A 22,085-nucleotide genomic window follows, 5' to 3' on the forward strand; every position below is an offset into this window, starting at 1 on the left:
TGGCAACGCTGCCCTAGAGGCTACACACCACAACTGTAGATGTACAAGGTTTCCCATCAGGGCATTTGCTTTGAAGGGGGAGGATTCTTGTGGCAACAACTAGGGTTAGAGAAATGTGAAGCTGCTCTTGGAAGAGGTCGAGCTACAGAGTGAAGTGCTCGGCTTTGGCACTGTGGCTGAGAAGCTGTTGGTGTTACTCTGATTATGAGCTCACAAGAGAAAGTGTGGAGTTGGTGCAGGACATGACAACAAAATGTTTTATAATCTCATCATACAAGCCAAAGAGAAGAGTGAGTTTCAAGAAATGTGAATGCATGTTTAAAACTGTTGGGAAATTTTTTTTCTCTGTTTTTTTTTTTTGTACTCCTGAATAGAAGAATTTTCCTACGAGATGAGTGTCTCCAGCGCTAACAGCTGGTACCTTGAAATCTAGTTTAATTTGATTTAACACAGGACAGTGAAGTGTGTGTTTTCTAAGAAATTTTATTCTCTTTATATTGTGTGATAATGGGGAAGTCTTGAAGATTTGTGCTGTGTTCTAAATGATTACCAAAAATTATCATACAAGTTGAAAGCACAGATAGGCTTTCTTTATAGGCTGGAAAAACCCAGGTGCAAATCCCTTCTTCTTTACTTATCAGTTCTGTTACCGTGAGCAAGTTTCTTATCCTCTCAGCTTCATCTTTGAGTTGAAGATGGTGGTGGTAACAACTTCCTCCTAGGGCTGTTATGAGATTATACTGAATATGTGTAAAACTCTCAATATAGTAGTATACTAAGATTACATAATATGCTATTCTTATTTTTTTTAGAAAGTGGTGAAGATAAATGGGTTGTCTCAACTTAAAAATACTTGATTTTCTAAAAACTTCTACAACAAACCAGCCTCATTGCCACCTTCTACCTCTTTCCCTGAAGTTGCTACACCTTTAGATACCTACTTGGTACCAGTGTTAAAGTTACAAGGTGAAATCAAGGTTTAAATATCTTATCAGCGATGTTAGCATCCATTTTGCACCTAATTTAATTAGGTACTTGGAACACAACATTAGTCATATTTACTCTAGAGATTTGGATAATTTCAAAGAAGCTTTTTTAAAGTCATACTCTTTGGTGTCACTAGAATTAAAGAGGCTTTTCACTGTGAACAGCTTCATTATAGATGCTGTTATGACGGTAATTGTTTTTTAAAACACATGAAACTTGGCAGTCGAAACCTACCAAAGTACAAGAAAAGCTTTGATTTAGGTTTTATGAAACAGTGAAAGTATTTTTTAAAACCTGAATTTTAAATAAGTTAATAAAATAAGTTAATAAATAGCAACCAGGTTGTGAGTTTTAAGTTTTTCTTAGAGTTTAGAAACTGAACTCAAAAATGCCTCTCTCACCCTCCATTATCTATGTTTTTATTTATTCATTTATTTATTCATTCATTTATTTATTGCCTGCGTTGGGTCTTCGTTGCTGCGCATGGGCTCTTTTCTCTAGTTGGGGTGAGCGGAGGCTACTCTTGTTTGCAGTGCGCGGGCTTCTCATTGTGGTGGCTTCTCTTGTTGCGGAGCACAGGCTCTAGGCATGCGGGCTTCAGTAGTTGTGGTGCATGGGCTTAATTGCTCCGAGGCATGTGGGATCTTCCCGGACCAGAGATCAAACCCATGTCCCCTGTGTTGACAGGCGGATTCTTAACCACTTCACCACCAGGGAAGTCCCTATCCATGTTTTTGAAGCTATGATCAAGATTTTTTTCTTTATTAGGGCAGTGCATTTTGCAGACCATTTAGCCTATTTACCAGTTTTTATACACTGAGTGAAACATAATACAATTAATTTCCTTGGTCTGCACCATATAATAAAAAAGTAAATATAACTAACTCAGTGCCTATCACAATATCTGGCTCAGAGTAGGTATTTTATTATTCATTCGTGAAATGCTGTGAAAGTTGGGAAAAGGATTTCCTCAAAGGGAACTCAGAGAAAGCGTCATGGGAGCATTGGCATTTGGGCCTTTAAGATCATGGTGATCTCGGATACAGAGAGAGTTAGAAGGGCATTCCAGGATGAGAGAGGTTCAGGAGCCAAGGCCCAGTGGTGGTGGATACCATGGTAATGTATACATTGTTTACAAACCATCCGGCTCTTTTGAGCTGCTGTCACAATGGGAATCTAAAGACGTAGGAGCAAAAATGAAGCTAGCAAGGTAGCTACCTTCCTTTAGGATAGGTAGAATAAAATGCAGCCTGTCCCTTGGGATTTGGCTTGTCATTTGAAGCAGGCCCCTCTATGAGAACATCGAAGATAGATTGAATAGCAAAGGTAACCAAGTGGCTTACCTTCTCTGAGCCTTAATTTCCTCATCTTTAAAAATGAGGCCAGTGAATAAGTAGAGTGTGGGGTATTTGGAGGATTAAATGAAGTAATGTATATGAAGAGCCTAGTACTTAGAAGGTCACTATTCTTTTGGTGGTCATTGATAGTAGTAGTTGTATATATTATATATGTTTATATATACATACATATATATTTTAAAATTTTTATTTATTTAGTTATTTGTTTTTGGCTGTGTTGGGTCTTCATTGCTGCTCACGGGCTTTCTCTAGCTGCAGCGAGCGGGAGCTACTCTTCGTTGCGGTACGCAGGCTTCTCATTGCGCTGGCTTCTCTTGTTGCAGAGCACAGGCTCTAGGTGTACAGGCTTCAGTAGTTGCAGCACGTGGGCCCTAGAGCGTATGGGCTTTGGTAGTTGCGGCACATGGGCTCAGTAGTTGCGGCTCGCAGTCTCTAGAGCGCAGGCTCAGTAGTTTTGGTGCACGGGCTTAGCTGTTCCCCAGCATGTGGGATCTTCCCAGACCAGGGATCGAACCTGTGTTCCCTGCATTGGCAGGCGGATTCTTAACCACTGTACCACCAGGGAAGTCCCGAAAGTAGTAGTTGTAATGAAAATAGTAACATGTTGTTTGGGATGAAAAGACATTTCGTTATCCAAAAGAATCAATGGTGCATTACAGCGCCACAGCTTTATGAGTATTTCTAATTCTGGTGTCAGTCACATATACTTCACATTTGTGTAATGTAAATACAACTTTGTTTTTCTTATTTCATGATAAAATTTTCTACTCTGAATACTTTATATAACAGTAGAGGAGTAGCTGCATATTCCAAAGATTCACCATAATAGATACCATGAAGTACAATGACACTTTTCTACAGAAGCCTTTTATAGGAATGTTTAATTCTTTTTTTATCCCTTATCCCACCCTCCCTAGAGTTCTCAACTGCTCATTAAGTTCAAATTTGTGCAAACTACAAGAAAATCTTTCTAAGAGAGTTGATTCAGCCAAGAATTTTATCATAAGAGACTTCAGAGATGAGGAAACTGGGGCTAATTTAGATTTGTCTGCACAGGTTATTTGTGCTAAAACTGGGATTGAGTCTGTTTTCTTCTTTCCCTGGCTAGGACTCTTTCTTTGATATATACCATGCTGTCTGTAATCAAGTACATCTATGCAGTAAACCTGTATTGATCTTAAGAGTTGGGGTGGCTGAGGAGGGCACAAGTCCTGTTAGAAGCATTTCATCAAGGAATGATTTTTAAGTTTTAACAGCTTTTCAACAAGTTTTAACAGTTTTTTAAAAGTATAATCACATACTATACAATTCACCCATTGAAGCTCTACAATTCTATGATTTTTACCTTATTCAGAGTTTTGCAACCATCACCACAATTAATTTTAGAACATTTTTATTACCCAAAAAAGAAACCCCATATATCTTAGCCATCACTGCCCAATCTTCCCATTCACCCCAGCCCTAGGCAACCACTAATCTAGTTTCTGTCTCTATATATTTGCATGTTCTGGACATTTTATACAAATCAAATCACAAAATATATGGTCCTTTGTGACTAGCTTCTTTAATTTAGCATACTGTTTTCAAGACTATACTGTGTGGGGCTTCCCTGGTGGCGCAGTGGTTGGGAGTCCACCTGGCAATGCAGGGGACACGGATTCAAGCCCTGGTCCAGGAAGATCCCACATTGCTGCGGAGCAACTAAGCCCATGCGCCACAACTACTGAGCCTGCATTCTAGAGCCCACGAGCCACAACTACTGAAGGCCCTGCACCTAGAGCCCGTGCTCCGCAACAAGAGAAGCCACCGCAATGAGAAGCTCGCGCACTGCAACACCCACACACTGCAAGAGTAGCACCTGCTTGCTGCAGCTAGAGAAAGCCCCGCACACAGCAACGAAGAACCAACACAGCCAAAAATAATAAATAAAAATAAATTTATAAGATTATACTGTATGTTGTATATCAGTATTTCCTTATTATTGCCAAATAATATTCAATTATATGGATATATCACATTTTATATATTCATTCATCAGTTGATGGACATTTGAGTTGTTTCTACTTTTTTGATACAATGAATAATGCTGTTGTGAATATCTGTGCACAAGTTTTTGTACGGACATTTGTCTTTATTTCTCTTGGGCATGTACCTAGAAGTGGAATTGTTGGATCATTTCATAACTCTGTTTAATCATTTGAGGAACTGCCAGACTGTTTACCAAGGGACTGCACCATTTTACCTTCCTACCAGCAGTCTATGAGGGTTCCATTTTCTCTACATTCTCACCAATTCTAGTTATTGTCTGTCTTTTTTATTATCGCCATCCTAGTTAGGTGTGAAGTGGTATCTCATTGTGGTTTTGATTTGCATTTCGCTAATGGCTAATGATGTTGAGCATCTTTTCATGTGCATATTGGCCATTTGTCAGTCTTCTTTTGAGAAATGTCTATTCAGGTCCTTTGCCCATTTCTAAATTGGGTTTTCTCTCTAATATTTAGTTGTAATGGTTCTTTATATATTCTATGTACAAGTCCCTTATAATGCTTATGAGTTGCAAAAATTTTTTCCCATTCTGTGGGTTGTCTCTTCAATTTCTTAATGGTGTTCTTTGAAGTTTGGTCTGTCTTATCTATTTTTTCTCTTTTGTGGCATATGCTTTTGGTGTCATATCTAAGAAACCATTGACTATATCCAAGGTCATGAAGATTTACACCCATGTTTTCTTCTAAGAGTTTCATAGTTTTAGGTCTTACATTTAGATCCTCGATTCATTTTGAGTTAATTTTTGTATATTGTGTGAGGAAGAGTCCAAATTCATTCTTTTGCATGTTGATAGCCACTTGTCCCAGTATCATTTGTTGAAAAGACTATTGAGTTGTCTTGGCAAAGGAAATGATTCTTAAGCTTTGCTTTAAAAGGAGAGATGTAAATGGCAGAAATGAAAGAATTCTGATCTGGCTTCTAGGTAAATTATGTGAAGAGTGTGAGGTCAAGATATTTAGACCAGGGACTTCCCTGGTGGTCCAGTGGATAAGACTCCACGCTCCCAATGCAGGGGGGACTTCGATCCCTGGTCTGGGAACTAGATCCCACATGCATGCCACAACTAAGAAGTCTGCATGCTGCAACAAAGATCCCGCGTGCCACAACTAAGACCTGGCACAGCCAAAAAAATAATAAGTAAAATAAAATTTTAAAAAAAGATATTTAGATCAGAGAGTCCTTTCCCCATGGCAGACCGTTGGAAACCGTAAGTAATAGATGAGACATCTGCTGAGGAGGAATTACAGTATTGGAATTACAGAGTTAAGTTGTAGTGTTAGAAGTCTATCAAGAAATGACCTGATGGTCTTAACTTCTTTTGTTGAAATAAGTCATGGAATCTTCAGTTATTAAGATGAATGTACAGGAAAACTTTGAGGGAACTTTAAGTATGCAAAAGCTGCTGTAAATTTCTAAGATAAAGAAAGCCAATGTAGAAAAAATAAATGACAGAGCTAGAGCATGAGAAATATTATTTATAATTTTATTTCCTCCAAGTAAACACAGAAGCACAGAAATGGATGCAAATAACTGAATGGCAAAATAGTGAAAAGAATGTTAGTGAAGGCAGAGGACGCCTGTACTCGCGGGTGGCAGGAGCCAGGAGCCGGGACCCAGGACCCCAGCGCTCCTGCCTTAGTGGTTGCAGGATGTGGGCGCCTCCCAGGGCCGAGAGGAGCTGAACAGCCGCGTCCTGCTGGCCAAGGAACTCGTCATCACAGACAGCAGCGCAAACCAACCCCAACCCCACCTTGACTGGGCTCTGAACTTGCACCACCACCCCCATCACCCAGACCTCGCTGCCAGGCTCGGATCCTCCTGGTCCCACTCATGTCACAGACACAAAGCCAAAGCAAGCCCTCCCTGCCCCCCTCCCTGCCCCCCTCCCTGCCACTGGCACTGGAAAGAGAGTCCCGATGGCCACACAGAAAAAACAGAAAGAGAAACGGGTGCCATGAGTAACAGAAAATCAGTGTGGGGTTTTTTTGTGTGTGTTTTTTTTTTTTTTGCAGTATGCGGACCTCTCACTGTTGTGGCCTCTCCCGTTGTGGAGCACGGGCTCCGGACGTGCAAGCTCAGCGGCCATGGCTCACGGGCCCAGCCGCTCCGCGGCATGTGGGATCTTCCCGGACCGGGGCACAAACCTGTGTGCCCTGCATCGGCAGGCGGACTCTCAACCACTGCGCCACCAGGGAAGCCCCAAAAATCAGTTTTTAAAAGGTGCTTTAGGGCTTCCCTGGTGGCGCAGTGGTTAAGAATCTGCCTGCCAATGCAGGGGACATGGGTTTGAGCCCTGGTCCGGGAAGATCCCACATGCCGTGGGGCAGCTAAGCCCGTGCGCCACAACTACTGAGCCTGCACTCGAGGGCCTGTGAGCCACAACTACTGAGCCCACCTGCTGCTACTGAAGCCCGCGCGCCTAGAGCCCATGCTCCGCAACAAGAGAAGCCACCACATGAGAAGCCCGCACACCGTAACGACAAGTAGCCCCTGCTCGCCACAACTAGAGAAAGCCCACGCAGCAACGAAGACCCAACACAGCCAAAAATCAATTTAAAAAAAAAAAAAAAAAGAATGTTAGTGAAGAGTCAGAATTCCTCCATTCTAATCCTAACCTACACTAGTTATGTAACCTTGAGTAAGTCAGCCTTTAGAATAGTAGCTGATAGGGACTTCCCTGGCGGTACAGTGGTTAAGACTTCACCTTCCAATGCAGGGGGTTTGGGTTCCATCCCTGGTCAGGGAGCTAAGTTCCCATGTGCTTCAGGGCCAAAAAACCCAAAACATAAAACAGAAGCAATGAAGTAACAAATTCAATAAAGACTTTAAAAAGGGTCCACATCAACAACAACAACAAAAAAAATTTTTTTAAAGAATAGTAGGTGATATTTACAGAGGCCCTACCATATTCCAGACCTTGTGCAAGCCTCAACCTCCTTTTTTGTAAAATGGAGATTATATTGAATTAATTACTTTGAAAACTTCCGTAAAGAGCCATGTACATAGAAGAGATAATTCTTGAACTTTGGTTTTCTTCACTGTAGTAGTAGTAGCGTCTGATAGTATGTGTCAGTGTCCAAAACAATTCTGAAGGGTGTGCTGTATTCTTATTTTGATGAAGAAACTGATGTGCAGTGGTTATGAAAGTTGCACAGTCAGTAATCAGTAGAGTCATGATTCTAATCCAGTTCTGCATGATTTCTTTATACCACCTTGACTTTGTCTTGAAAGACAGTAGATCCTGGTGGGCAGAGGAGGGGGAAGGAATAGGAGAGCACCAGTGAGATTTAATTTATTATATATGAAAGCTTAAGATGTAATGCCAAAGGGATGATTAGTCCTGAGATTGGTGATCTCAGTGGTGAGGTGGAACACTACCATGTGTTGATAATAAGGTCATAGGTATATCCCATTTGATTAACTTGTAAGTCCCAGAAGAGCTAAATGTTATGAAGCACAGTCATATAATAGTTTATCCATGTGTCTTCTGGAATCTTGGACATTTTTCTTCAGGAGACAGAGGGAAGACAGAACACTGGTGAGGTAATGAAGTCTGAGTGGAAAGCAGAGGTGAGTACAAGAGGCTAAAATAGTACTATAGTTTGTGGAGATGGGTAGACTTTGCTTTGAACCAAGAGGATGTCACTTCTTAGAATTAATTCTCATATTCATACCCTTTGAAGACCCTTCTCACCCCACCAATAAAATGTCTATGATTAATTTCCAAATATGGAACTAAGCAGGTCTTGAGTGCTTCATAACTTTGATCTCTCAGCTCTTTTTACACTTCTTATCCTTCCCATGGTTTAGTTGAGAAATATTATTTGGAAATATAAGACTAATAGACCAGAAAAAGAGTACAGAAAGACCGGAAAAGAATACAAGAGCAGAACAGTTTTTATTCATGGATTTATCCTGTGCCATTTTCTTCTTGACAACAAGTACAAAGTTCAAGCTTTAGTTGTCATTCTGCTGCTGCTGCTGCTGCTACTAAATTAACAAGCAGTAGACATGCTTCTCTTTGATGCAGTTTATCTGTTGGAGATGTCATCAGCTGGCACAGGGGAAGCAAAGAACTTTGAACTCTCATTCTGATTTGCAAACTTTCAGTTTCTGCATAGAAATCCATGGTGATTGGTGTCTATGAGAATAGATCCGTGATGCAAATATGAATAGGAAAGGTAGCTAATATACATTGGGCTCATGCTTTATGTGAGGCAGTCTGAAGCACTTGAAGAGGAAGTAAGAGTCTCAGAAATTACGAAGGCCTGAGTTGTTTTCATTAATACTGCTGTGCTTCTCAGAAATGGCAGAACTGGGATTCAGAAGAAAACTTGAGAGACATTTGAGAGAAAGCTGATGCTGTGTGCTAATTTTGCATTTGCATGTGTGTGTTCACGTGTTCCATCACTCTGAAAGACTGCCTTGGTAGTCATACCTAACCCCACCATTAATCCATAATTCATAATTCATTCTTTTCACCATAGTTTTATCTTTTTGAGAATGATAAAAGGATTGGGTCACTTTTGGTCTAGAGTAAAACTTTCATAATGTAAGGGAGACCACAAAATGTAAAGGATTATATACATTGTCCTATGTTTTCTCTTGACAGAAATTCCATCTTCTGGTTCCTTTTTCTATTTAGGACCTTTTTTGTGTGTTCCCCTTATTTCAGGGAAGAATTTCTAACAGTACAGTTGTATACATTCTTGGTGACCTAAAAAGAAACAATAATATGCATTAGGTTCGTAGCAACCTCTGCTTTTTGGGTATATGTGAGAAATGAAGTTTTTTAACCATACCTTAAGTTCCAGCATGTATCTATTACCAGAAGTATTTTTTCAGAATATTCTCCCTTCTTCCTTGTAAAGTCACAGAGAAGTTTTGGGGCTCTTCAGCTAGGTCACAGTGGCCAAAAGACTGTGCCTCATCTTAGAATAGAATCGATATATTATTTGTGTTACAAAACAAAGTAACCAATAGTTCTTCAAATTTCCCACTTCCTGTTCATTTCCTCCAGACACAAAATAGGTTTGAGGAAAAAAGTATTTTCCTGATGCTTTGAGCTGCCTGTGTTTGGGATTCAATGTATTTTGGGTGCTTATTGCTTAACTGGGCTGAAGATTATCTCATGTGACAGCATAGATCTCTTGTTTTGGAATTGCCATTACTTTCTAGAACAGCCACTCTGTACACTGGCCAACATGCCCTGGATCCTCTTGCTTCATATTACAGTGATACTGCTTTGTCAGGGTAGAATTCAGCCTCACAGGGCTGGTGTCAGTCTCTGCTGACCTCATGCCACAGTACAGCATGTTCAAATCTGGGAGAAACCCGAGGGTTATTCGACACATTCCTCCTCCTTCTCCCTCACAAGCATGGAACCCTCACTCTCCTCGGAAACCGTATGTTGTATATGTGTGTGTATCTGTCTTTTTAAAAAATCTCTTCCTTAATCTTATAATTCTACAGCTTTAAGTGGGGGCTGGTTGAATAGACAGACACAGGAAATGCTGTGAGCTGCTGAAACTTAGCATTTTTCAGCAGTAGATCTCAGCCACGGGTATTTGCTATTTTGGGTCTGACTTGTGTGAGACTGCAATAACTGAGAAGCATATTATGTGTTTCCTAGTTGTTCATTTTACCCATAGGTGTTTAGGCAGAATGCACAGGGTGTTCTTTGGCTGTTTGGTCATGCTCAGATCATACCAGAGTGTCCCCATTCTCCCGTATGATGGGCTGTTTCAGTGCAGAGTAAATGTCATCCTCACTCTCTCAGGCTAAATAGTTATCCAAAAATAAGTGTTTTCTTCAGTGAACAAAAGAGTTTCGTTTGCCTTTGGCAGCTTGGGAAAAGCTTGGGTTAAATTTGAAGATGCCAGGCATGCATAACAAATGAGAATTTGGATTAAAACCATTTGAAATATTTCTCACATTAAAAAAAAAAAAAACGGTTCTTATTACTCAGCTACTTGTTTTCAGTGTATTTTTCCCGAAGACTTGGCAGTTTTCTGAACTGTAAAGCAGTATGCACGTATCTTGGTGCTAAGTTCATGTCTTCAGATCACCAGAGCAAGTCCCTGAGATACAGCTGGATGGGAGGGTGATCCAGCTTTATGCAACACAACCACCGTTTTCACATTTCATCCATAGTCATGCGTACAAAACCTTGCCTATAGCTTGATTTTACCATGGTTTTTTGGTGTTGGCTTTATAAATGATGCATAGATATTTTCTGAGATAAATGCTAAAGCAAAGCAGATTCTTTGTAGCTTTACCTGATTCTAAAGCTAATGTTTATTAATATTGTTTGGTGTGAGCCATTGGATTTAAGATCCAAACAGATTTTTCACGCTGAAGTTTGATATTAAATTACTCTTATTCCTTATGGTTGATAATTTAAATGCCAACTTTATTAACAGATTGTACCCCTGCTCTGTACCCTTTTTTTCTGTTGTTTGTTCTGTCTCTTGGATTTACACCCTGGCATATCTCTGTTTGTTCTGAGGTTATAAAAGGTCAGTTTACTTATCTATGTTTTATTAAGAACGAGCCCAGGTTGAATGGAGTGGTCCAAAGGAAAGAATTCATAGGTAAACCCTAAAAGGATAGGGTGTGGAGACTGATAGTAAAACAAAAGTTAACTCCTTTTTCACCATTACTGACAGTCCAAAAAGAGGAGGGAAACATAAAACATAATCTAAATATTTATAATTGATTTTATTTTCTCCATTTATTGCATTAATCCATGAGTAGAGGAAACTTGCCAAAAGTGTATACTTAGTACCTGAGTGAATGATTATGTTTCCTTGCTTCACTACCCATGTCTCTGTCTCACTTCTCCAAACTATTCCTCAAATCTGGTGAACTAAAATACTCCTATTGAAACAATGATTAAAATGTTCAGAAACGAGGTACTTGCTCCAGTTTCTGAAATTCTTAATATGGCTATCTGGATACATCAAACTGCTCTAGATAGGGGTTTACACATAACCTCCTTGCATGAGGTTGCAACACACTTTGTGAAAGCTACAGAATAAACATTTTGAAGGAAGAAAACTCTAGAGGGGAAAACATATCAGACTCTAGGAAATAAATGGAGAGTTTCAGGAAGTGGGATATTATAGAATGCATTGTATATATATTGAACTTATATTTATATTTTAAATACATAAGATAATATTCCCAGATGTTGACCAGTTTTAAAGATGAATAATTTCCTCTTTCCTTTCTTAATAACCCTGCAGCACCACACATCTGTATAAGTTGCCTCGGTTTTCTGTACAAATGCACAGAAATTACAGTGACAGTTTAGAACATAGCATGTGTAATCCTTTGGTTCTGTATAGATGCTATCATTTAAACAATTGTTATTTACATTGGGCTGTCACTTTTGAAAGATAAAACAAAACTCCCCTCCCATCTAAACCCTCAAACTGCTGCTTGACCTAAATCTCATCCCTCCATAGGGCTCAGAATGCCACATAAAAGTCAGATTCTATAGGAACGATGCACAGTTCTGCCCACATTATTTTGTAATTGTGGGATTTCTTTTAAATTGAGTTTCATTCAAAAGAAATAGCTAGAATAGTGATTTGAATGGTGGATGAGAAGTGTACAGTAAGGCAGCAGAAGGAGACTGTTTCATGTTGCAGTGTTTCCCTCCTCCCAGTGCTCAAAATGCCTTCCTTCTCCTCATGAGAATGTTTTATATCCCTTAAGACTGTTAGAGGGAAAACAGGTCGAGAACTCTGACCTAATGCTTAAAAACATTTGTCATTGATTATTTTAATTCACGCCAGAAATTATTAAATGCCAGAGCTCCAGTATATCCTGTCTGAAAGAGAGGGTGGTATAGACCAATCATTTGTTCACTGAACAAACAATTATTGAGATTCTGCTGTATATCAGAGTTTGGGAGTTGAGATGGATTGTCTGCCCTCATGCAGCTTACATTCTAGTTGGGGAAGATGAAAATAAGTAATAAGCCTATTAAGTTAACTAGGAGTATGTTAGGTGTGGGCTATAAAATAATAAAGCTGGGAAAGGGAGATTGGAAGTGCTGGAGGCAGGCTGCCTTTTTTTTTTTGGATAAATTTATCTATTTATTTATTTTTGGCTGCTTTGGGTCTTCGTTTCTGTACACGAGCTTTCTCTAGTTGCAGCAGGCGGGGGCTACTCTACGTTGTGGTGCACATGCTTCTCGTTCCAGCGGCTTCTCTTGTTGTAGAGCACGGGCTCTAAGGCGCAGGGGTTTCAGTAGTGTGGCACACAGGCTCGGTAGTTGTGGCTTGCGGGCTCTAGAGTGCAGGCTCAGGAGTTGTGGCGCATGAGCTCATTGCTTCGTGGCATGTGGCATCTTCCCAGGCCAGGGCTCGAACCCGCATCTCCTGCATTGGCAGGCAGATTCTTAACCACTGCACCACCAGGGAAGTCCCTGGGCTGCCATTTTTAATTGGATAGTAAGTGTAAGCCTCATTAAAGAAGACATTTGAGGAAGGGCTTGAAAGAGGCAAGCAGGTTAGCCATACAGCTGTCTGAGCAATGAGCATTCCCAACAGAGGGTACAGAACAAAGACAAGAGTGTTCCTGATGGATACAAGGAATAGGAAAGAGGTTGGTGTGACTAGAGTAAGAATAAGGGAGTGTAGAGTGGTAGTAATTGGGGTGTCAAAGATGTAATCGAGTGCCTCAGTTATCTATTGCTGTATAACAAAGCACCCCAAAACTTAGTGACTTTAAACAACTATTTTATTTGCTCATAATTCTGTGAGTCAGGCATTTGGGCTGGGCTCAGTTAGGTGTTCTTGTGCTGGTCTTGCCTGGGGAGTCCCTGTAGTTGTTAGGTGGTTCAAGACATGTTTGGCGGTTGGTACAGCTGAGCCTCTCTCCTGGTGGTACAAGGATTTTAGCCTGAACAGCTATAAGGATGGAGTTGTCATTGACTGAGCTGTAAAGCCTGCTGAAGGTCTCAGTATAGCAAGAGAAAGCAAGCCCCAGGCACAAACACTTTTCAAGTCTCTGCTTGTGTGACATTTGGTAATGTTTCACTGGGCCAAAACAAGTCCATGGCCAAACCTTGGACCTTATCATGGGTTGGAGAAATAGATTCCATCTCTTGATGGGAGGAATGGGAAAGTCAAATTGTAAAGGGAAGGGCATACTAGATTGGATGAATTTGTGCTATTAATCTGCCACACAGAGGGCCAAATCAGGTATGCCCCTGAAAGCCATTTTTAAGGACTAGTTTTCTCTTTGAGTATAAGGAGGACACACAGAAAAATTTAAGCAGGGGAGTGACGTGATTTGACTTAGATTTCTAAAGGATCATTCTGGCTGTTGTATTGAGAATAGATCATATGGCAACAAGGGAGACCAGTGAGGAGGCCATCGTAGTAATCCAGACGAGATATGATCATGGCTCAGACTAAAGTAGTAGAAGTGAAGATAATGAGAAGTATTTAGATTTTTGATGTATTTTGAATGTAGAACCAACAGGATTTTCTGATGGATTGGCTATAAGAGAGAAATTGATGACTACAAGGATTTTAGCTTGAACAGCTGGAAGAATGGACTTGTCCTTGAGATAAAAAGTCTGCTGGTGGGGCAGGTTTTGTGGGAAAGAGGAAGAGTTCAGTTTGAGATGTCTATTAGATATCCAAGTGGGAATATCAAATAGACAGTTGACTGTATGCGACTGGAATTCAGGAGATGTCGAGACTGAAAATATAATTTAAGAAAGTATCACAATTAGATGATATTTAAAGTCATGAGACTAGGTGAAGTCATCGAGAGAGAATGAGTGTAAAGAAGAGAAGAGGAAAAAGCTCTGAGCCCTGAGCACTCCAGTTTGAGAAGTGGAAGAGGAGCCTGTGAGGGAGGAGGGAAATGAGAGTATGTGTACTGGAAGCCAACTATAGAAAGTCTTCATAGGAGGGGGGAAACATCAGCTGTGTCACATGCCACACTGATAGGTCAAGTAAGATGAGGACTAAGAACTCGTCTTTGGATTTAGTAATGTGACGATTATTGGTCACCTTGACAAAAGCTTTTTGATAGAATGAGATAAAATCCAGTTGAATGGCTTTGAGAATGGGAAGAGAGGAATTTGAAGACAGTGAGTTTTATACCATTTTTATGAGTTTTACTGTAATAAGGAGCAGAGAAGTAGGGAGTAAGTGGTAGAGGAAATGCAGTCAAAAAGAAATTTCTTTAAGGTGGGAGATGGAAAAAAATCATGCTAATAGGAAGAATTCAGTAGGGAGAAGAGAAAAATGATGTTTCTTTCATTTATAATATTTAACAAACTTCAGAGGCACTTGCATGTGTGGGCACTATTCAGAGCACTTTACAAATATGAACTCATTTAATATAAGAATGAAAACAGGGCTTCCCTGGTGGTGCAGTGGTTGAGAATCCGCCTGCCAACGCAGGGGACACAGGTTCGAGCCCTGGTCTGGGAAGATCCCACATGCCGCGGAGCAGCTAAGCCCGTGCGCCACAACTATTGAGCCTGCACTCTAGAGCCTGCGAGCCACAACTATTGAGTCTGTGTGCCACAACTACTGAAGTCCGCGTACCTAGAGCCCGTGCTCCACAACAAGAGAAGCCAAAGCAATGAGAAGCCCGCGCACCGCAACGAAGAGTAGCCCCAGCTCACGGCAACTAGAGAAAGCCTGTGCACAGCAACGAAGACCCAACGCAGACAAAAATAAATAATAATTTTTTAAAAAAAGAATGAAAACAGTGACTGGCCACTCAGTATAAAGTACTGTGGTGGGTGCTATAAGGAGTTCAGGGATGTGTAGGACACAGCCCTGACCTAAGGACTTGTGGTCTCTATTAGAAAATATAAAAGCTTGCAAAAAAATGAAAATAGAAAGGTAATATATAACAAAAAGGATACAGTTTAGAACTTCAGAGAAGGGAGATTACTTTTAGCTGGAGAGTAAGGAATGTCACTAATTTGATTCTAATTAAATAACAACAGGCCTTTAAACTAAAAGTAGGCTCATTTGGACCTAACTAAATTCATATACGTTTCACCTTGAGCGTGGACAGGAGTGTGTGTGTGTGCGTTACAAGGTGGAATGGGGACAGGGTTGGAGGTAGGAAGGAAAACATTTTTCTCTTCAATAAATAGTCTTAAGAGGTCTAATACAGAAAAGACAACCTCAGAGATGCTCCTTTCTAAATCACCATAATTGTCATCTTCTTGTTTATAGTCCTAACCTCCATATGTAAGGGGCGGGTTGGGGGTTGATGGCAAGGGAAGGGCACGAGCGCGCGTGTGCATGTGTATGTGTGTGTATGAGTATGAACTGCATGTGCATCTTCAGTACCTAAAGTACAGGAATTCCTCTACCAGTTAGATATATTTAGGAGCCTGTCTTTGATTTTTAAATAGTTTGGGGAACAATTCAGAATTCTTTTTCCAGACAAATAAAATAAGAAAAGTTGAGATATATAAGCCCAGGAAATACGATTAGAATATGTCCTTTCATTATTATCTGCTCTTAATGAAAAGTTTAGTGGTTGTTTGAAGTCTGAGGATAAATAGAGAATTCAAACTGTTTAGAATTGGTACTTGGGTGGAAGACAGTATTTTTTGTTCGGTAGAACCTTGTGAGGAAAAGTTTATACAGAATCATTCCTGGGGAGTGGAGAAGCCTAATTCAAGTTGGCTTTTTTTTTTTTTTTTTTTTTTTTTTTAGTGGTTCCTCATACATATTGTCTATTTGAAAGATCTAGGGACATTTTAATTTAATCAGTCTAGAGACTGATTGCAAGTTCAAGGAAGAGATCCTTTTTTTTTTTGTTTTGTTTTGTTTTGTTTTTTGCGGTACGGGGGCCTCTCACTGTTGTGGCCTCTCCCGTCGTGGAGCACAGGCTCCGGACGCGCAGGCTCAGCGGCCACGGCTCACGGGCCCAGCCGCTCCACGGCATGTGGGATCTTCCCAGACCGGGGCACGAACCCGCGTCCCCTGCATCGGCAGGCGGACTCTCAACCACTGCGCCACCAGGGAAGCCCCCAAGGAAGAGATTCTTATGAGGGTCCCAAGGAGCTCACAGAAAAAGGAATATGCATGGTCAAATTACATATCAAATGATGGTCGTTTACCCGTAATTAAAAGAATGCAATTGATAATTAAAATGAGATCTTATATTCACTTATCAGATTAATTAAAATACAAAAGTTTGATACCTAGAGCTGACACAGTCATTCACCTACACTATGGGTAGTATTGTAAATTGCTATAGTCTTTCTGGAGGACAACTTGGTAATTTCTATCAAAGTATAAAACATATACACTCTCTGATACACTGCTAGGTATTTACATTATCAGTATACGCAGAGAAGTTCACCGATAGATATATATAGAGAGAGAGGGAGAGGGAGAGTTTGTAATTTTAAAATGAGAAGAATATGTTTTGATGCCCAGTTGAAGTTCAACAATATTAAATATCTTTGACATCCTCTGCTGCGCCAAAGTGAAGCCTTCTTCCTTATTAGGGAATTGGATCCTATATCATCCTATTTTACAGTTATCCAGTGGGTTCACAGGAATTTTTTAAAGTGTCCTAGAGTTAAAGGCTTTTCGTTTATTCTGTTAATGGCCATCACTGGAGATGAGGTGTTCAGAAAGATCTAATACTCCAAGATAATTCTCACAAAAGAGCTATTAGGAACAGAATGGCTACAGTAGGAAGCTGATAATTAGAAAACAAATCTTTAAGAAGTAAAGACTACATGGATTAGTATGTGAATGAAATGGGGGAGTGAGTAGTCTAGAGGAAGTTTACCATAATTCTGCATCTTCAGATAATTCTTTTATATATATATATTGGACTGTAGTTGATTTATAGTATTATGTAAGTTTCAGGTATATAACATAGTGATTCACAATTTTTAACAGTTATACTTCATTTATAGTTATTATAAAATATTGGCATATTCCCTGTGCTGTACAATATATACTTGTAGCTTATTTATTTTATACATAGTAGTTTGTACCTCTTAATCCCCTCTCCCCATGGTGCCCCTTCCCCCTTCCCTCTCCTCTTTCCTTAACTGGTAACCAGTAGTTTGTTCTCTCTATTCAGATAATTCTTTTAATCTCTAAAAGCTCTGTTTTCATTTTGAAGAAGAGAACTGCCAACTAGGTCACAAAATTTGCAAGAGCAGTAGAGGAAGATGGAACTTTTATTACATACTTCTTCCTAAACTAATGCTGCTTTTACATTCTGCATCATTACATTTACATTTATCATACATACATTTTATCATACATGATTTATCAAATATAGGTTATTATATGAAACAATCTAATTTTGTCTGTTTATCTTAGGTTTCCCCAGTACAAGCTCTGGTAAATTGCTTGCATCATTTGACTCACTGTTACTCTCCACTGAGTTAATTATATAAAAATTACCTCTGAGTTTTGGAGCTGGGTAGGGAGAAATAGTAAAGCCAAGTGCAGGACATCCAGGTGGCAGCTGTTCATACCTCAAACAATGAGCAAGATCTAAAGACTATACTCAACTAATTATTTCTTTGGGGGCATGAAAGCAGGATCAGAGTAAGGCAGAACTCTTACTGGTTCTCACTGACCAGGTGGTTGTGGTTTTGACGATCAGAGTGAACATTTTCACCTTGGAGGCAAGGGTTCTAGACTGTAGTGCCACTAGAGCCTCAGTTGTCTCTAAAAAGGAGAATTATATCAGCCAGAGGCTGAGGCTCAAGAGACCTGGTTTATAGTCCCAGCCCAACCACAACTAGATAGGAACTTGGGGATTCAATTAACATGCAAGAGCTTTTATTCCTCACCTGTAAAATAAGACTGTTTCACAAGATAACCTCTCAAGATGTTTAGATTTTAGCAGATTCAGAATTTACAGGTACAGACATGTATAGATTGATTTTAAAACTAAAGTAACGCATTTTCCTATGACTCAGAAATGGACAGAGACACAGGTCTCAAACTTAGCATATTTTCTCTTTCTAGTTCATTAGATTTAAAAAGCAATTTCTTAACTGATTATTTTTCTTTGATTACAAAGTACTCATAGAAGTTCAATGAGGGATTTTACTGGACTTAAACTAAAAGTACTAGTATATAGGAAAATCTGGATTTCGACAAAGCCTTATAACTTTGGGTAGGGTGATTATTTACTTTCAAAAGCAGTCATTCTAGATTCCTTTAAATAGCCGCTTTTAAGTCCAGTATAATATTTTTAAATGTAATAAATATCATTCTATATGTAAATCCTTAATTTGCACATTATTTTGCTGAAACAAAATCTGCCTTAAGTGAGAATAGCATACCTTAATTTACATGAGATTAATCTCGGTAGCCTACCAATTAATAAATAGAAATTTAAAATTAATTTAAAAATGTACAGTGAAATGGGTGTAACCATATGGTGTATATATGTACTTTAAACATTTACTTGATCCAAGGTTTCTAAAACACTGAGAGTCTTAAGGTAAAACTGTAATGCTTCAGGTTTTTATTTTTTCTTTTTTTTTGGCTCCCTGTCGGGGAACTGAACTCAGTTTTCTTATTAATGTTAAAATTAGGTGTACAAAGGTATTTTCTGGTTGCTATTAATTCTTTGAAAAATAGACAAATTTTCAGCTTCCTTAGCATTAAATTGTTACTATTAAAGACCAGTGGTTAGGAGTACATAAATAAGTACTTTACAAAAGAAGCCCTAGTTCCTAGGGCATTCGATTTTCTAAGTTTAATTACCCTAGATTAAACTCATTTCCTTTTTTAATAGGATTACTGTAGTAGTAGGGATATTCTGAAGACATAGGATATCTAGATTTCAGCAGTACATTAAAAAAATTTTTTTAATTAATTAATTTATTTTTGGCTGCATTGGGTCTTGGCTTCTCTGCATGGGCTTTCTCTAGTTGCTGTGAGCGGGGGCTACTCTTTGTTGCGGTGTGCAGGCTTCTCATTGCAGTATTTTCTCTTGTAGGCACAGGCTCTAGGCATGCGGGCTTCAGTAGTTGTGGCTCGCGGGCTCTAGAGTGCAGGCTCGGTAGTTGTGGCACACAGGCTTAGTTGCTCCGCGGCATGTGGGATCTTCCCGGAACAGGGATTGAACCCGTGTCCCCTGCATTGGCAGACAGATTCTAAACCACTGCGCCACCAGGGAAGCCCCAGCAGTACATTTAAGAGATTTTTTCATATCTTTTGAGGGGGAAATTATAACTGATTATTCATAACTGAGTAAGTGAATGAATGAGTGAAAAGAGTTCTAAAATATCATCCTGGAACACAGTCTCTGATGAATTGTTGCAATTTGCTTCCTGTCCTTTTCAACCTCTTCATTAATCCTTGGCTAAAGACATTGCCATGCTTAGAGTTGAAGATGTCAAGCAGCTGAAAAGAATAATTTAAATTTTGAGCTGTAAAGTTGGAATCCAGTGGTATTCTCAGACGTAAAGCATAAGTCACCACATTATGTGATTTATGGAGAGGTCAGCTGTTCTTAACACCATTTTCAATTAAAGAGAAAGCAAACACAGGGACTAAATTAGATGCTGTGACTAGGTTCTCTAGCAGATCTCTTAACTCAAAGTAATTTAGATACTGTGGGATCTTACCTAGTGGGTAAGATCTTAATTAACCTAAATCAGACAAAGCTCTTGTTACATTGCAATACATTTTAATTAGATTGTCTTGGGAATTCCCTGGCGGTCCAGTGGTTAGGACTTGGTGCTTTCACTGCCAGGGCCTGGGTTCAGTCCCTGGTCAGGGAACTAAGATCCCACAAGCTGTGCGGCTCAGCCAAAGGAAAAAAAAAAAAAAAAAAAACAGGTTGTCTTAGTCATTCTTTGAAATTAAAATTCTAGAAAAGATGCATTATTAATATTACCTTAATATTAGGATGTTATAACCGAAACATTGTTGTTGATATACTTACAACATAAAACACCCTGAGAGAAAACAGAGTTCCCAGTAGTTGAAAAGAATAAGAGAGATGCTTAACAATATCCCCATCTCAGTTTTGTTTACAAGGAGCCACTAAGAACAAAGAACATTTGTTATCAGTTGATCATGGGCAAATTTGTCTATTAAAGTTTTCCCCTTAATGTGCAAGAGAAAGCACTAAGTTATTAGGAATTTTAATTAGGACTTTAACTTTCCAGCTCCCTAGATTAACTGTCTACAAATTCTATAATACCCTATGAAGCCTTAGCAATCATCTAAACTTTAAAGTTAATTTTAACTTTAAAATGTTTTGAAAATTAGTTTTTATCAAATCATTAGGAGATAGAAGTAATTTTGTCAGAAAATATTCATGGGAAGATAGAAAATGTTTTTTTCCTGAGCGACTGCCAAAGTCAAGAACAAACTAGAGGCAGTTCCATATTGATTTTCTAAATGATGGCTTAGAAACAGAGATCTTCCATATTTATTGCTTCTTAGTCTTATGTGAGAAATTTGTCTCCTCATTTTAATTGTGGGTGCTTTCACTTAATCATGGGGTAAACTATCTTTTACGGTCTGTTACAACTCTGGCTTGGAATTCTGTGGAGAAAAAAAATCTGTAACTCTACCTTTTATGTGGTTGTAGAATATCAGAAACTAACTCAATCCTTAGAGGACTAAAATTAATTCATAAGCAAACACTGTCTAGCAATCAGAGGTGGCTCTGTAAAACACTGAATGCAAAAAAATGGAGGATTCCAATTCAGAAACCAGCCACAACTATCTGTAGATTTAAATAGCATAAGCATGTATTTGAGGTGATATGATTTATATTCTTATTTCTTATGGATTCATTCAACATTTATTGAGCCTACATTGTCTGCCTGGTCCTGGAGAACCAGAAGCAAATGTAGGCCCCACCATATGTATCCCCCTTCTTTTATGTAATTATAAATAAATTGGTCTCATAACTTTTAGGGAGCCTTACTTTATGAGTAGTTTCACTGGGACCCCAGGTTGTTGACCTGTGGCTGTAAGTCCTTATTTCACTGTTACCATAGTGAAATTACAGAGTTTAGTGATAGCCTGTGTTAATTAACCCATCAGATACTATAGCAAACCTACATGTAGTCTAACGGAATACAGAAACCTCAGAACAGGGTTTCCTCTCTCTTCTGTGAATACATCATTTTATTGTTATATTAGATTTTTTTTTTGGAAGTATTTCAAATAGGTTGAGCCTAAGGAAATTAGGCCAGTGAACATGATGGCATTTATTACTGGATTCTGACAAGTAAATTCAAGATTGAGGGCTTACAGATATTTAATGAATGAACCATATTTCATGAAAATTCTTGAATTGTAAAGTTCAGGTGTCCAGGAACTTATTAACTCCTACCCCACCTCCACCTCTCCACCCCACTGGCCACCCTGGCTTTTGGAAATGTAAGAGAGGGTATTTTGGTTGTCGCAAAGATGTGGAGAGGGGAGTGATTCTGGCTTTAGTGAATAGAGCCCATGGATGACATAATGGCCAAAATGTCAGGAGTAACCCTGGTTGGAAGCGGAGTAACCCTGGTTGGAAGCAGAGTCCCCAGGCATATTTCATCTCCCTCTGCCCTTCCCTCTTCTTTTCTTTTCTCACTAGAAAGGAAGAACCCCAGCAGTATGGATATTAGGGGCAGCAGTATGCTGTTAGCACCCTGGTGCTCTTGTCACGGCACTTATTTGGTGCCATTGCCTCTTT

The 22,085-nt window shown here is 39.4% G+C and overlaps 1 protein-coding gene across 4 annotated transcripts in view; it reads left to right on the plus strand.

Annotated features, from left to right (window-relative positions):
- TMCC1 (transmembrane and coiled-coil domain family 1) overlaps window positions 1-22,085 on the plus strand; it is a 225,183-nt gene that overhangs the window by 145,154 nt on the left and 57,944 nt on the right. Inside the window, exon 1 of one of the 4 annotated variants that reach the window (XM_082639394.1) lies at window positions 9,609-9,796. The exons of the other annotated variants lie outside the window; for them this stretch is intronic. Coding sequence (XP_082495520.1) covers window positions 9,770-9,796 — 27 coding nt within the window. The 5' untranslated portion in view covers window positions 9,609-9,769. Of the gene's footprint in view, window positions 1-9,608; window positions 9,797-22,085 lie in introns of those variants that run through there. 4 annotated transcript variants of the gene reach the window in all.

The sequence above is a fragment of the Mesoplodon mirus genome (assembly GCF_964341445.2).
Source record: "Mesoplodon mirus genome assembly, chromosome: 12".
Taxonomy (NCBI): Eukaryota; Metazoa; Chordata; class Mammalia; order Artiodactyla; family Ziphiidae; genus Mesoplodon; species Mesoplodon mirus.